General features: G+C 44.5%; 1 protein-coding gene across 1 annotated transcript; it reads right to left on the bottom strand.

Annotated features, from left to right (window-relative positions):
• Nucleotides 1-9,132: 9,132 nt before the first annotated feature.
• LOC109749347 (putative leucine-rich repeat receptor-like protein kinase At2g19210) lies at nt 9,133-14,540 on the bottom strand. Its single transcript, XM_073506408.1, has 13 exons — nt 14,311-14,540; nt 13,382-13,545; nt 12,666-13,221; nt 11,985-12,472; nt 11,586-11,727; nt 11,326-11,397; nt 11,170-11,241; nt 11,000-11,080; nt 10,732-10,895; nt 10,369-10,643; nt 10,142-10,272; nt 9,995-10,059; nt 9,133-9,909 (listed from the first exon to the last, which is right to left on the bottom strand). The coding sequence occupies exons 1-13, from the start codon at nt 14,538-14,540 to the stop codon at nt 9,230-9,232; spliced, it is 3,120 nt and encodes a 1,039-aa protein (XP_073362509.1). The 3' UTR covers nt 9,133-9,229.
• Between the last annotated feature and the right edge of the window lie 184 nt (nt 14,541-14,724).

The following is a 14,724-nucleotide window of genomic DNA, read 5'->3' as shown; positions in this document are numbered from 1 at the left end:
TAACGGACTAACAGCGAATTTATTGCCGTCGGCTTTCTTTGCCATCCACCGCTAATGGCAAAAGGCCCCTTTGCCGTCCGCTTCAAAAAGCAGACGGCAAAGAAGCTCTTTACCGTAGCCTACTTTGCCGGAGCCTTTTGCCGTCCGCCATCCTTGCCTTTGCTGTCTGCCGTGGCAGACGGCAAAGTAGCTGATTCCTGTAGTGTAACAGACGAGTTTCCGTATGAAACCCTGCTATTTCGAAAGAGATTGTCCGTTTTGTACACGAAGTGCATCCAGTTTTTACCGTAACCCTCTTTACTTTTTAGCACATGCTATTTTTGGGTGAAATGATGATACCCTGCCAACTTTCAACCTTTTCAGAGTTCATCTGTAGTGCTTTTCAATTTCAGGGTCATTTAGCTCAAAAAATCAGTAAATGCATGAAAAATAACAAATGACGTCAGAAAGGGTTGAAAATTGATGATGTGGCTTTGAGTGGTGCATTTTGAACACACAAAGAGTCTGGAGTTCAAATAAGTTCAAAAAAATGAAAATTGATGTAGTGCTTTTCAATTTCATGGTCATTTAGCTCAAAGAATGAACTAATATAAAAAAGAATGAATTATAAAACTTTTATGAAACTCTAATAGCAAAAATAATAAACTAAAATTTATGCAACTAGAATTATCAAAGTATTTTCTGTTCAAAACATTAAAAGCAAAAAGAATTTTCATAAAGAACTTTTTTTGTTAGAAGCTTTAATGGCAAAAAGAATTATCATAAAGATTTCTTTTGTTAGAAACTAAAATAACAAAAACTATTTTTGAATATAATGATAAAACACAGTAATATTAAACAGCAGGAAAAGGAATCACTCCAAAATCTATTTTTATAGTAAAGTTAATCACAAACTAGTGATTCACACAAATTTTAAATAATTTAAATTTAAACTATTTAAATTGTAAAATTAATGGCACTAACAGAAAGTTTATAATTTTTATTACTTAAAACCAAAAAGAATAACTGAAAAACTAGTAAGTATTTTGCTGTAAGTAGAAACAAAATAAAATAAATAAAACAAAGAAGAAAGCAAAAAACTGGAAAAAAAATAAAAAAAGTGCCACCTACTGGGCCACCACGACCTGCATACGACTAGAAATCCGCTAGTGGGGCCAGGATGCAGGCCCGCAGTAGGCCCAATAGGCCCACAGGCATAGAGAGTGGATTTAGGCCCGTAAGCATGTAGTAGAGAGGAGCTCGAAGTGGTCGGCTCGGCGGGGCTTATAAACCACTCCGAGCCCCTCTCGGCTAGCGAGGTGGGACTAAACATCACACCGCACCGTGCCAGTTCCAGCACACGACCTTTGGTCCTGGTTGGTGGCACCAACCGGGACTAATGGGTTGCATTGGTACCGGTTCCTATAACCAACCGGGACTAATGGGTTGCATTGTTTCCCGCCCTTTGGGCTGCTGAAACGAGACCTTCGGTCGCGGTTGGTAGCACCAACCGGGACTAAAGGTTGCATTCCCGGTTGGTGCCACGAACCGGGACCAATGCTTCATGTATATATAGCAAACACTTAGAAAATTTCACTTTTCATCTAGCAGTTGCTCCCGACGACGGCGCGCGCGAACCTCCTCGACGCCGCTAGGTTGCCGGACGCCGTCTCCGTCGCCCCTGCCCAGGAGCCCACACCGACGCCGTCCGCCGCCCGCGCCGTTGCCGTCTGCCGCCCACGCCGTCGCCGTCGCCTGTACCCCTGCCCCAGCACGCCGTACGTCACCGTCGCCCGTGCCCCTGTCCCCGCGCGCCCCCGCACGCTGTCGCCGTCGCCCGCCCCCGCCGACGCCCTCGCCGCCCCCGCCGACGCCCTAGCTGCCCCCGTCGTCGTCCTCGCCGGCCAGCCCCGCTGTGAGCCGCCGCCGCCCCGACTCTGTTTTTTCATTTTTTTTTCATATATGTATTTTTTTCATGTATATATACTAGTAATTATGTATAGTCACGCAGATTATTATGTATAGTCACGCAGTACTAAATTATTAAATTACAGAGTAACAATTTTCTATATGAAGAATGCATTAGGCAAAACCTTTACGTTTTGACTAAATTTTCTATTTGAACATTTCTTTAAAAAACCAAGCAATACTACTTTATTTGAACATTCTCTGATTTAGGTTAGTGCATTAGATGTTAGGTTTGTGTGCATTTTAGATTAATTGAATTAGATGTTTTTTAGTAAGTGTTTAATAGAATTAGTTAGAAAACTAATATAACTAGCTAGTTAAACTAGTTTATTTTTAGTAAGTACTACTTTATTTTGTTTATAGTAATTAAGTGCTTAGTAGCTGAACTAGTTGATTTAATAAAAACTACTTTATTTTACTATAGAAGTAGTTTATTTTTAGTAAGTACTACTTTATTTTATTTATAGTAAGTGCTTAGTAGTTGAACTAGTTGATTTAATAAAACTACTTTATTTTACTATAGAAGTACTTTATTTTTAGTAAGAAAATTAATAGAACTAGTTTATTTTTTTAGTTAAAGCAATTATTCCCGCATCGACGTCAACGATGCCTATCCCGCATCCTCGTCGTCGACTCGGCGGAGGAGGCCTGCTTGATCAGAGGGGCCATATCCAGGACTGGGCTTTGCCGGGCTGGTATTGGGAGGTGCTACCTTCCGGGGGGCGTAGCTTGGTGAGGAGCCAGCCTGTCGTTGACCCGAACCTTGTTTGGTGACGGTCGCATGGGCCAGTGACGGTGCCGAGGCTTCCGGACACCGCGGAGGTGGTACGTCACCGTGTCAGCGAGGAGGACGAGCACGTCCGTCGCTACATGGTTGCGTTGGAGGGCAGGTTCTCCAATACCTGGGAGGTTCTTCAGCGATCTCACTGGAGCTATGATCCTGTGATGGTTCCTTCTCTTTGGATGTCCACCGCCCGCGCCGACACCCGTCGGGCGCTACGATTCTAGCTGTATTAGCGATGCTATATGTATGATACTATTCGAGGTGTATTAGTGATAATATTCGACGATGTACGGACGCAAGAGATGATGTAGTTTTGCTTATTGAATGCATGCTAATTTGAATACTAATTTATTTTACGATTTGGTTTTTCTTATTGAATGCTCAAATTGGAAAACTACTGCCTACTTTGAATGGTAAAATTAGAGAGCACTATGCAAGGCGTATGCATTTGATTAGTTGATAGCTTATAGGGTTTTTGTTTTTGCAGAAATCTAGGAGCCACCTCCATCATCCCCGCCGTCGTCCCCGTCACCGACCCCCCTCCGACCTCGAGGTGAGACCAGCCAAATCTCCATGTCAATATGAGTCCTATAAGATATTTTGAAATGTTTTTGCTCATATTTTCAACCATTGAAATGTAATGGCCATCAAGTTTGAATGCTCATATGATGTAGATAAAAACATGTATATTTCCGTTCCGGCAAATTTCAGGCGCTCGATATGTCCTTTTTTTAGAAAGATAATTAAATGATATTTCGGGTTGACTTTAAGTCTGTCGAGTCTCCACCATATATGAGAGGACGAAGAATCCCGACTGTTGTCGTGGGGGTAGCTTCTCCTTCGTTCCCGTGTGCTAGACAATTTGGTGTAATGCACTCGGGAACGAAAGGAGGAGCTACCATCACCGACGGTCGCAAATGACAGAGAGGAATCAGTGAGGGAGAGTCTCCACCATATATATATGAGAGGATGAAGAATCCCGACTGTTGTCATGGGGGTAGCTTCTCCTTCGTTCCCGTGTGCTAGACAATTTGGTGTAATGCACTCGGGAACGAAAGGAGGAGCTACCATCACCGACGGTCGAATATATACACCACGTGAGCTGAGAGTTTTTAAGAAAAGACTCGACAGACCGATAGTCAACCCGTGATGAATAATAATGTTCTAATTTAGTTTTTGTAGTACATATATTTAATTGTACAAGTTTAATCTTTGAATTATGAACATAGGAAATGTCGTACTCGGACGACGAAGTCTCCCGGGGGAGTGCTCCTGGTGCAACGACGACCGAGGTCCGTGCGACAGGTTCCTTCACCTGGACGAAGATCGGCGCTTCAGAATTAAGCTCCGGGAGACCTTCGATGTTGAAACGGTACGCAACGACGACAAGTGTTTTTTCGTAATTAAGCACGACTTCAACTATTTCAACGTGTATTTTCATCTTTTACAATTCGACTAGGTTATCCCATGTCATGCAAGACGCTATGTCTTGAAGAGGATGGGTTCTGAAGACCATGAAAGTTTCGAAACAAAGAAAATTCACCTAAGGACCCATCATGGTATGGATTTTGAAGTAAATCTGTACAATTCTCAGAGCGTAACCCATTTTGGTTGCCCAAATTGAGAAGCACTTTGCAAGATGTATGGTTTTTATGAGGATATGCTTGTCACCATGGATCTTGGTGATCCTGACACCGAGCAAGACAATATGGACATTTGGTTCCTTGTTGATACGCTTCCAATTCTACCGCTATGTGAGTTTCTCAAACATAGTTATTAGCTAATTTATATTATTTATTTCAAAATAGTTGACAGCTTATTTCCATTAACAGCTTATTTTCATTCTTCAAACAATGTGCGGAAGATGGTAGACAAAACCCACTACACCGATGGCTCCGAATTAACTTATCAGGAGAAAAATCATATGATCGCATTTTGTACTGACCTTGAGAATTACAATACCTATTATGATACTCCTCCAAATTATGGTCAATACATGCCACTAGTGCACGTGTTGAACCACGGTAACTTCTATGGAGATACCCTGGTAAGATTTTTTACTATTACGACATCCGTGCATCTTTTGCATACTTCTAAAACTAGTACATCATTGCTAACTACGAAGTTATTACTATGTTTTTGAACAGAGAATCCCGATGGATTGTGTGCCTCATTTGATGTATCAGAATGGTCGCCTTGATGTTTTGAACATACAGCCAGGTCATCCTACGAATCTCACCTGTCCATACCGGATTTCTAAAACCGGTGAACACATGCTAATCAAAGAATGGAAAAAAGTATGGACAGTCGTAAGGAGGTTCTTGGAAGCAAAAGGAAACGAAGCGCAAGAATTGGAGACAGGATGATCTCCATTCTCCATAATGGAGAGTCGGGGCCTATATTGTTTTATGTTATTTTACCTTAAAGAGGGTATTTAGGTCCTACCTAATACTGATTTTTTTGATCATGTGCTAAGAACAATTATATTGGGTTGGTTCGATGACTATGAGGATGATGATCGTATGACTTGTTATTAATAACGAGTAGAAGTTGTATGATGATGATTAGTAGGACTTGTTATTATGATGATGCATGATGCGAGCATGAAGAGTAATTATATATCAGTGGGTGAAATGAACATGGATTGGATTGAAGTGAAGGCAACATGTGCTGCATGTCGAAAGTAGTACTAATCCAAACTTGATCAAGTTAGGATTAGTATTACTTTCGACATGCACCACATGTTGCCTTCACTTCAATGTAAGCCATGTTTACGCATAGCAGTAGCGTTGGTAAACCAAGCACGGAGATAAGAGAGGACACTTCTCTCTATTAGCTAGCTAACACCCTAAATTAACCCCCCAAAACCCCCTAAACCACCCCCTTTCAAAAAAAACAAAAACCTCAGCTCCTGCCAGCTGCTGACGCGTGGATGCCTTTTGGTCCCGGTTGGTGCTACCAACCGGGACCAAAGGCCCTCCTGCCTGGGCTCACCGCAGCGGCCACGTGGAGGCCCATCTGTCCCGTTTGGTGTAAGAATCGGGACTAAATGTTTAGGGCTTTAGTACCAACCCTTTAGTCCAGGTTCCCCAACCGGGACAAATGGGTCTTAGGAACCGGGACATATGGCCCTTTTTCTACTAGTGAGGCCCCACCCTTGGCAATCCAGGAACCGTGAGAGAGGTTCTTCGACAACACCACCTGGAGAAAGGGAATGACACACCGTGTCGCCTACCACTGATGGTCAAATCATGGGTTGTCAACCCCAAAGATAACTCTGAGCAATGCAAGGTAGAAGTAACTAAAGTCCGATTTTCACTCTGGAGCTCAAGACTACGCACTTGAGAGACACTACCGAACCGTCATCACCCTGAGTTGTCGCCTACACTAGCTGATCTCAATCCCATGGCATATGCATACAAAGACAAACACTTGCATGGATCGTCCGGCCGTGGTCGTTGTCATGCTGAGAATGACCATGACAACAAAAAGGTTGAAAATATGACACGGTCCATCAATCCAGCCAGAGAGACGCAATCAGCGTTGACAAAATCCCATGGAGGGACCCTCGAGCAGCACCTCTCGTCCTCCCAAGCAGTGTGTAGCCGTGGATCTAGACCATATCGTGATAGCCATTACCACCTTCGATCCAAAAACCGCCACACACACACAGATGCAATGTTGTCCTTAATCGCAATCTGGGTGCGCGAACCAAGCTACCATGCACCACATAAACCTATGCAAGGGGCAAAACTCTAGCGCTATGACGGCAAAATCACTGGCCTCCTCGGCAAAAGAAGTGGCGCAGCGGTAGCGGTAACAACTACCAAAATGGGGCTCCCACGCTACATCAGGAGGAATTGCGTCGTACCAGCCTCGACCTCATATCGGTGTTGGCCACGCCATGCGAACCAGATCAGGAAGACCGCGCTTAAAACGGGAACATCCACCCGTGTTGTAGGAGATGACCACCAGCCGTAGATGTCCACCACCGTAGGCCACCACATCGGCCACCTCCGCGGGGTGCCAAGCTACAATCTCATTGTGCAGGTACTACACCACCACAACACCCCATGACAGATGCCCTACCGCCCCATCAGCCAAGTGGCTTTTCCCAATGACGTGTGCATCAGTGGAAGTGGAAGCTAGAGTGGGCTGAGTGGGAGCATATCTAACTGTCGATCGTGTCGCCTGCGCGACAACGCTGGGTCCAACTAGGGGGGGAGGGGGGGAGGGGGGGTTAGAGCATGGCGTATGCCTTTCTAGTAAATGGCAACTAGCTAGAGATGATAAGGAAACATGAGTGTCCATGAGAATTTAACATGCTTTCTAACTGGTCATCACTCTTCCTACAATAATGCTAAACGTGCAAAGAGTTACACGCATTACACGCTGACTAGGATTCTTTCTTTCTAACTAAACTCTCCCCCCTGATTTTCACGAGGGTGGGCCCCTCCTCCCTCTTAATCTCCAATCAAAACTCATCAGTTTGTAAATCCCATGTAACTCTTATGTATCTCTAGCCTTTTCACAGGGCCGGCAGATCCATGAGGATGCATGACTTGAAAACTAGAGTGCGGTGGCCATGGCCATGCTTCCCTGTTCTTTGGACGTTTCATTGACACTACTAGGGATGTTGCTTCAATACCAAAGGATTCATGCCCGATTGCGAATTTTCAACTATGGTTTCACTCGTGACTTAAACCTAAATTGTCTAGCGGTACACCATGCGTGATTTACACAACAATAGAATGAACAAGCTCTGTGACTCCAATCCTCACTACAGCATGTGTGAGGTTAACGCCGATGGCTTAACGGTGGCATGTTACGGTGGCTTCCACGTGTTTGTTACCCTTGACGAAATACTTCCATGACGTGACATTTTATGTCATGCAGTTCCATGATGAAACAACGAATATTGTCATGAAACACATCTACGACAACACAAGTATCACTATTTTGATTATGTCATAAAACCATCATGGATGTACATCGATAACAGAAAACATGATCTACTATGACAAACGTGTATCATCACAGATGTCTCCTTTTTTATGGCGTGAGACTGCTTAATGATGAATCTCTTACTCTTTTGCTTCGAAAGATAATCTCCACTTGCACTCAAACTCTGTCAAGATTTGTCTTGTGGATTGGAGAAGTATGAGTGGAAATAAAAAAAGGGGAATTGTATCTCAAAGGATTGACTTGGATGTTGAGGTAGAAAGCCCTTTGAAATAAGCACACAAAGGTGAAGTTCTCTCTCAGAATATATGATAGGACTGAAGTTTGCTTTGAGTGAACAGATGGCGTAGGTGAGGGTATTAACAGGCTGGACTAGAAATTTGACCATTGCCAACTTTTTAACACAGCTCGGAAGCTCCGAAGTGATCATCTCAGATGCTCCGATGTGTATGACAGGTAGAAAGTTTCATATCGCTTGGTCAGTCTGAAAGGAAGCGATTTGTATGCTCCAATGTCAGTGGCATACTCTCTGTAACCACTTCGGAAATTCCGACCAAATGGTTTAGGAAATCCTGAGAAGGCGACTAAATGTTTGCCACAAGTGCTTTAGTGGTTCCGAATGAAATAGTTGGCAACTCCGAATGACTAGACTTTTGCAGCGGCTATATCTGATGAACCACTCGCCAATTCCGGCCGAAATAGCTCGGGAACTCCGAAGTGTATGAAAGTTAGGTAGATATAGTGGAGGTTTGAAGGCTTTTGAGTTTTTTTGGAGTTTGATCCTTAAGCACTTAGAGAAAAAAAGACTCATCATAGCTTCCTTGTCCCCTATTGTTAGTATCAGCGTGGCTATGGACTCAATGTGATCTTGTATCACTCAAATAAAAATGAAGAATCCCTGGGCTTGACAAACACTTGTCTTCATGTAAATTTGTGGGGGTCACCTTCCATTTCATTTTTTGCACCCCCAACGAACTTTCCTAAAATGAACTTGTAGTAGGCATTGGTTCCTCGAGATATGTTGACATTGATTACAAAAATTCACCTAAGGGGCAAGATGCACTTTCACCTGGAGTATGAGTTCCTAGTAGTAGTTATGTAGCAGCATTTCTCTTTCTACTTCGATGTATAGATTACATAAGTTTTCTTACATGATTGCGGTCACCATGGTTGTGCGGATTTTTTTATGTGTGTATATTGATATTTGTTTTCTACTCTAATCATTCGCCTGTTCAGATATATTTGTCTCACTAACTAACACATATAGAAATGACTATCATACAATAGTTTTGTCAATTAACAAGAAACAACCAAGAATGGCATACTTTACATGCAATAAATATCGATCTCAAGGTCCTATTTCCAAATTAAATTAATGCATGCTACACTCTTGATGAGTTTTGATATATCAATCCATGTGCACTCACTTCGGCAAAAGAATTTCAGTATCTCGTCTGGATCCCTTCAAGAGAATAAATATATATGTAGGATCTATTGTTGCATTCATACGAAATTCTCAAACCAATATAGGAGTTGTCAACGTGTAGCAGGACCGGTGGGCATTGAATGCACCCTCTTGACACCGTGTTCAGTCTGAAATGTAGTACTATCACTGGAATGGTCAGCAATATAAGCATTATAACTCAAGTCCGGATTGTCGCTGCCACCACTCGTATAGAAGCCATTGTTTCCAACTTCAATGGTGCGGCCTTCCTCGAGCTCGATGCATTCTTGCAGCTGATCCACCACGTCAGTCATGGTGGGTCGTTGCGGCAACACACATGCAGTGCACTTGAGTGCAATTTCCACCACTTTCCACACACTATTGACATCGTAAATGCCACACATACGTGCATCAACCACACTTTCAATGTTTCCCCGCTCCATCCGTTGTCGTGACCAATGAATGATGTTGATGGGTGCCGCCTCCCTCACTACGGCGGGTTTCCCCGTGACCAGTTCCAGTAGCACGACACCGAAACTGTACACGTCGCTCTTAGCTGTTAGCTGCATAGTTGCGTGGTACTCGGGGTCGACATATCCGGGTGTGCCAACGAGTGTCGTTGTGGACACGTAGTCATTTCCGCCACTGAAAGTCTTGGATAAGCCGAAGTCAGCAATCCTAGCCTCTAACCTCGCGTTCAAGAGGATATTGGAGGCCTTTACATCCCTGTGAATTAGAGGTGGGTCGCACCCCTTGTGTAGATACTCCAACCCTGGAAATCACCGTACACACCAGTGCTCATGTGTTTGGAAACACAAAACATTAAGCAACAACGAACTCGACACTAAAGTGCATACCTTGTGCAGAATCAAGTGCGATTCGGAGTCTTTGTCTCCACGATAAACGTCCTCCATTGTGTTTGCTTCCTATAAATAGTTTTATATTTGGTCAATTTGAAATCTCAAGAAACATTTAAATCTGAAGTTAACATGTGAACGACTTACGTGCCTTCAAGATGCTCATGCAGGGTTCCCTCTGACATATACTCGTAGACAAGTGCCATGTACTCCCCATCCTTGCAGTAACCAATCAAGTTGACAAGATTTTTGTGATGAATCCGTGTTAAAATATGAGCCTGGACAAACGTTCACAATTTATAAATTTTACCCCGAAAGTTCTTGGCACAATCCCTACCTTGGTACATCAAGTGCAATCAAAGAAAGGCATGTACCTCTGCAAGGAACTCCTTGAAACCTTGAGTGGAAGAATGAGACCGTAACTTTACCGCCACCTGAGTGTCGTCCTCCAGAAAACCATCATAGACGTACCCGAACCCTCCCTGGCCAAGTACTCGTTGGAAGTTGTTTGTTATAATCTTGAGCTCTTCGTACGTGAACCGGCGACTCTCAAGTTGATGTAGTGAAAAACTGTCCCTATGAGCATTGTTTCCCGGCAAATAGCTCGTCGTGGCTTCATTCTGTGGCTCCACGGAGTTATTCATTGATCCTTAATAGGTGACAAACAATACAACTAGACTTAGTAGTGTGATTGCGAAAAAGATCATTCGCTGGTTGTGCTCTTGCCTATGCCTCACCTTGTCTCTTACGTCTTAGTGAGCACAAGAGTACTACCACTACTATCACCACAATCATGGACACAACCACAGGGACGACAATATAGATGGCAAGATTGCTCTTCCATTTAGGTTCCAGCCGACATGAATTGTCATTGGCGCAAAGGTCTCGGTTGTTGCCATATCTAACAAATATTAAATAGAGATAGTTAATTAAATTTGTGGGCAATAATGTTAGATAGAATGGGAATTAAAATGTGTGGGTCAGTTTGAGGGGGGGGGGGGGTACCTTAGATTCAGTGAGCCGTCTTCAACTCTTTTGAGAAGTCTAGATGGGATTGCTCCATTGAGCTGGTTGTGTGACAAATCTCTGCAGAAAAGAAATCCTAAGACAATTTTACATGACTCGGAAGTAATACATGGGAATGGCTAAATTTTGACAAAAGTTGCCCGACTTACAGAACTGTCAATGAAGTTAACTGCGAAAGGGCATCTGGAATTGACCCTACCAAGTTATTGTTTGATAGATTCCTGCAAGATATGAAACACTTTCTTATCATTATTGTTGCACAAACTAGAGTGGACATTAAGACAGATCCATAACAGAAGACGTACAAGTACTGGATAGCTTTGAGATTGGTGAAAGAAGATGAGATATCACCGTTCAGACCTCTCAAGGACAAGTCCCTGCATACAGCAAATGATCAGTGGGTCAGTTTCAGTTGATGATAGTAGAAATGTAACCCTCTTCTCCATTTAATATTACCAGTTACGGTTTTCACTAACATAAAATCCTAACAGATTGATATGAACTACTTCCCCCGTAAAGAAATATAAGAGCGTTTAGATCACTACTTTCATGATCTAGTACTTACAAGCGTATAATCCTCGGGGGGCTTGTAGTGGCGTAGCTACATGTCAACCTGTCCCACACCATAACAGTCTCCGGGCCGCAAGGGTCGCCAAACCAGTTTTTATGCACCTGATACTTCACCTTGATTGCCATGATCGCAGACACTGCAGTTAGTAGTTCTCAATTTTTCAATGCACTTTTGCTAATTCACAGTTGCTTCAGATCCTCAGAATTTGTGTACTGCTATATAAATCTAAAATTGCACCTGTTGAACGTGTGCAGTTTAGTGAAATATTTGTGCAATTTTAGTTAGCAGGTTAGAAGAGTTTTAAAAGAATCTCAAGCCACTTATGAATATGTAACTCTTTTCAGTGTGTGCTTGTCCATCTATATGCATTTTTTGCATCTCAATAAAACGTACCATCCAGGGAGTCGGTGCCAAGGTTGGTGGTGGTGACGACGGTGTACGTTTCAATAGCATTGATGATAGGCGGTTGCGTTGCTCTGACGGTGGGAATGATGGATATGTCGTAGCGGCTCTTCCAGGAGGGGACGCTATTGTAGATGGCGGCTCCGTAGAGGTATTTGGGCATGATGTTGTCTGGGTGCCATGGCTCATTGTTGAGGTTGATTGAGAACTCACGTGTGACATTGAACAGGAGGAACTCTAGTTCAGAGAAGTGCATGATGATGATGTACCCTGGCGATGGATTGTTGGGTTGGGGCTCAGGGTCCCAAGACAATGACATGCCGCTTGAGACATTTCGTGGCCTCATCGCCGTCTGCATCACGGTCGTCGGTACCTCAAAGAGGCTGTCCGGTATGACCTTGCTCGTCGTCGATACCTCGGTATATGTTCCAGAGCTGACCACAGGCGTCCATATTCTGTCATATGTATCGCCAGGATACCTGATCGATTGATCGAATGACTTCGCGGTTAAAAATACTCCCTCCGTTCCAAAATAAGTGTCCCAAAATTAGTACAAAGTTGACACACTTATTTTGGAACGGCGAAAGTATTTAGGAACAAAGGTAGTACTAATTAAGATTCATGGCATGCATAGAAACAACATAGGGAAGTTTGCGATCGTCTTTGGCTCACCTGATGACGTTGTTTTCATCAATCTGGCCGAAGTTGATCCTCTCAGAGAGCAGGAGCCCGTGTGCTGCAGTCACCTGCGGGTAGATCGTCTTTTTGAGCGGCCTGAGCTCCAGCGAAGAGATGAAGGGCGTCCCAGCGCCGGTGTTGATCAGGCAAACTTGCACGAAGTCGTCTGGCACCACAAGGATGGCCTCCACAGACTTCTCCACATGCGGCTTCGTGATGTTCACGGTGTGCCAGTGGTTGACGCCGATGTGGAGGTCAAAGATGGGTGGCCGGCGGAGGGCGTCGTAGTTGCCGTACATGAACTTGGCCCGGATGAGGTACTTGAGCCCGGGCACGAGGGAGCGGAGCGTGTAGCAGTTCCGCGGGCCGGATGGGAAGCTGCGGACGGTATACATGCACTTGCACAAGGACGGCGTTATGTAGTCGGCCGAAATGTTGCGGCAGGTGCCGGCGCCGTCGGTGAAGCCGGTGTCCGGGTAGTACGAGAGCTTGGTGGCCGTGTCCACGTAGCCCTCCTCCCCCTGCAGTCCGCAGTCTATGCTTATGAATCCTGCCGTGCAAACAGCACGCGATCGGTCGAACACGCGCAGATATATGAGATAAATTGATCATACAGTATGGACAAAGGACAAAGTGAAATTTTACATGATTTTTGTCAACTTGCAGTAATCATCTTTAGAAAATTTTTGAGAACCCATATAAGTACATACCGTTACTGTCAGGCTGGGCACGAGCTTGCAGTACGCCTCCGGCGGCGAGGCTGAGGCAGAGAAGAAGAAGCCACGGCGTGGCCGCCATTGCTCGCGGCGTTAATTTCTCCGTTGTGGTCAGGCGCGCACACACACATGCCCAACATATCCAACAGGACTCGGTACTCCGCGTATAACCTTAGTTAACGCCTGGGGGGACACTACACCCCGGAGTGTCTACGGCAAGTCGCTCAAGAGTGGGCCCTGCTCTAGCCTGAATTCTCTCGCCACCACTTTGTACCCACGAGGAGGCCACGACTCGATCGGCTCACAAAAAACTAAACTTTAGTTGACATGGGGCTGGAGAGTTGACACTGCCTTCTCTTGAAACAAGGTTTATAAATAAAGCAATCATCACGTTCATACAACAAAATTAAGTGTCGTATCAAAATAAAATAGTCTTTCAGGGCAACAGCACAAACACACGAAAAAGAAACATAAAAGAAAGAGAAGAAAAAACCACAAGTAGTTGGCAGCGAAGCAAGACGGCGTGAGGCAGCAATCATCACGTTCATCATGTAGCCAAACCGGCCGTAATCCCGCTATCTAGAAAGCGGGTTACAGTACTGCAAAAATGTAAGGAATTTGAAGATAGAGTGAGATGCCCGCCTAAGAAAGATCCACACAATCAACATTTTGTTGCATGTTGTTCACAGGGTTCAAGTTAGCGCCGCGAACACAAAGCCAGAAGAAGCGTCTCCTCCTCCCGGTCTGGTTCGCACAGATTTGTAGGAACCCAGACTGGTCTAGTGCCTCCCAGTCTGGCCCCAGAGCCTCACGGACAAAGCTCCAAAGAAATCTCGCCGACGTGGACGAGAAATATGTGTCCCCGTCTTCAGAACTTCATAAATGGGACACAACCCATTCCCAGGGTCACGTCGTTTGATCACCTCCATCCCAGATGGGAGGCGATTTCATAGCAGTTGCCAAACAAAAGATTTTGATCCTCAGCTACAAGGGTGTTTTCCGTAACAGAAAGATTCATGAAAGAGATGACAGCTGCCAAGAAATGGTGTCCAGATAGTCCGCGAGCATTGGCGGGAGGGCAGCCGACAAGTTGGCACAGTCCACGGTCTCCACGGACCAAATGTCCTTTAGAACAAGATGTTCCAATATCCATTGTGGGCTCTCATGGAAGTCAACACAATTGGATCTGAGCAGATAGTAAACATGTTTGGGAACTCGATACACAACGGAAACCCGCCCACCCACGGGTCAAGCCAAAAGAGGTCCAACTCTCTATTGCCAATGGAGACAAAGAGCCCATTGCAGATCATGCTTGATCCGTTGGATGGACTTTCAGA

This window comes from Aegilops tauschii, chromosome 1 (genome assembly GCF_002575655.3).
Source record: "Aegilops tauschii subsp. strangulata cultivar AL8/78 chromosome 1, Aet v6.0, whole genome shotgun sequence".
Taxonomy (NCBI): domain Eukaryota; kingdom Viridiplantae; phylum Streptophyta; class Magnoliopsida; order Poales; family Poaceae; genus Aegilops; species Aegilops tauschii.
This window is presented reverse-complemented; position numbering and strand designations above follow the sequence as displayed.

What these genes read in the sequence shown, in the direction of transcription:
- LOC109749347 (XM_073506408.1), bottom strand. Translation starts at nt 14,540, where the DNA reads ATGGATATTGGAACATCTTGTTCTAAAGGACATTTGGTCCGTGGAGAC. An exon ending in GCCTCCCATCTGGGATGGAG is followed by an intron (nt 13,546 to 14,310) that starts GTGATCAAACGA and finishes TTATACGCGGAG; the next exon opens with TACCGAGTCCTGTTGGATAT. An exon ending in TGCCCAGCCTGACAGTAACG is followed by an intron (nt 13,222 to 13,381) that starts GTATGTACTTAT and finishes TTTGCACGGCAG; the next exon opens with GATTCATAAGCATAGACTGC.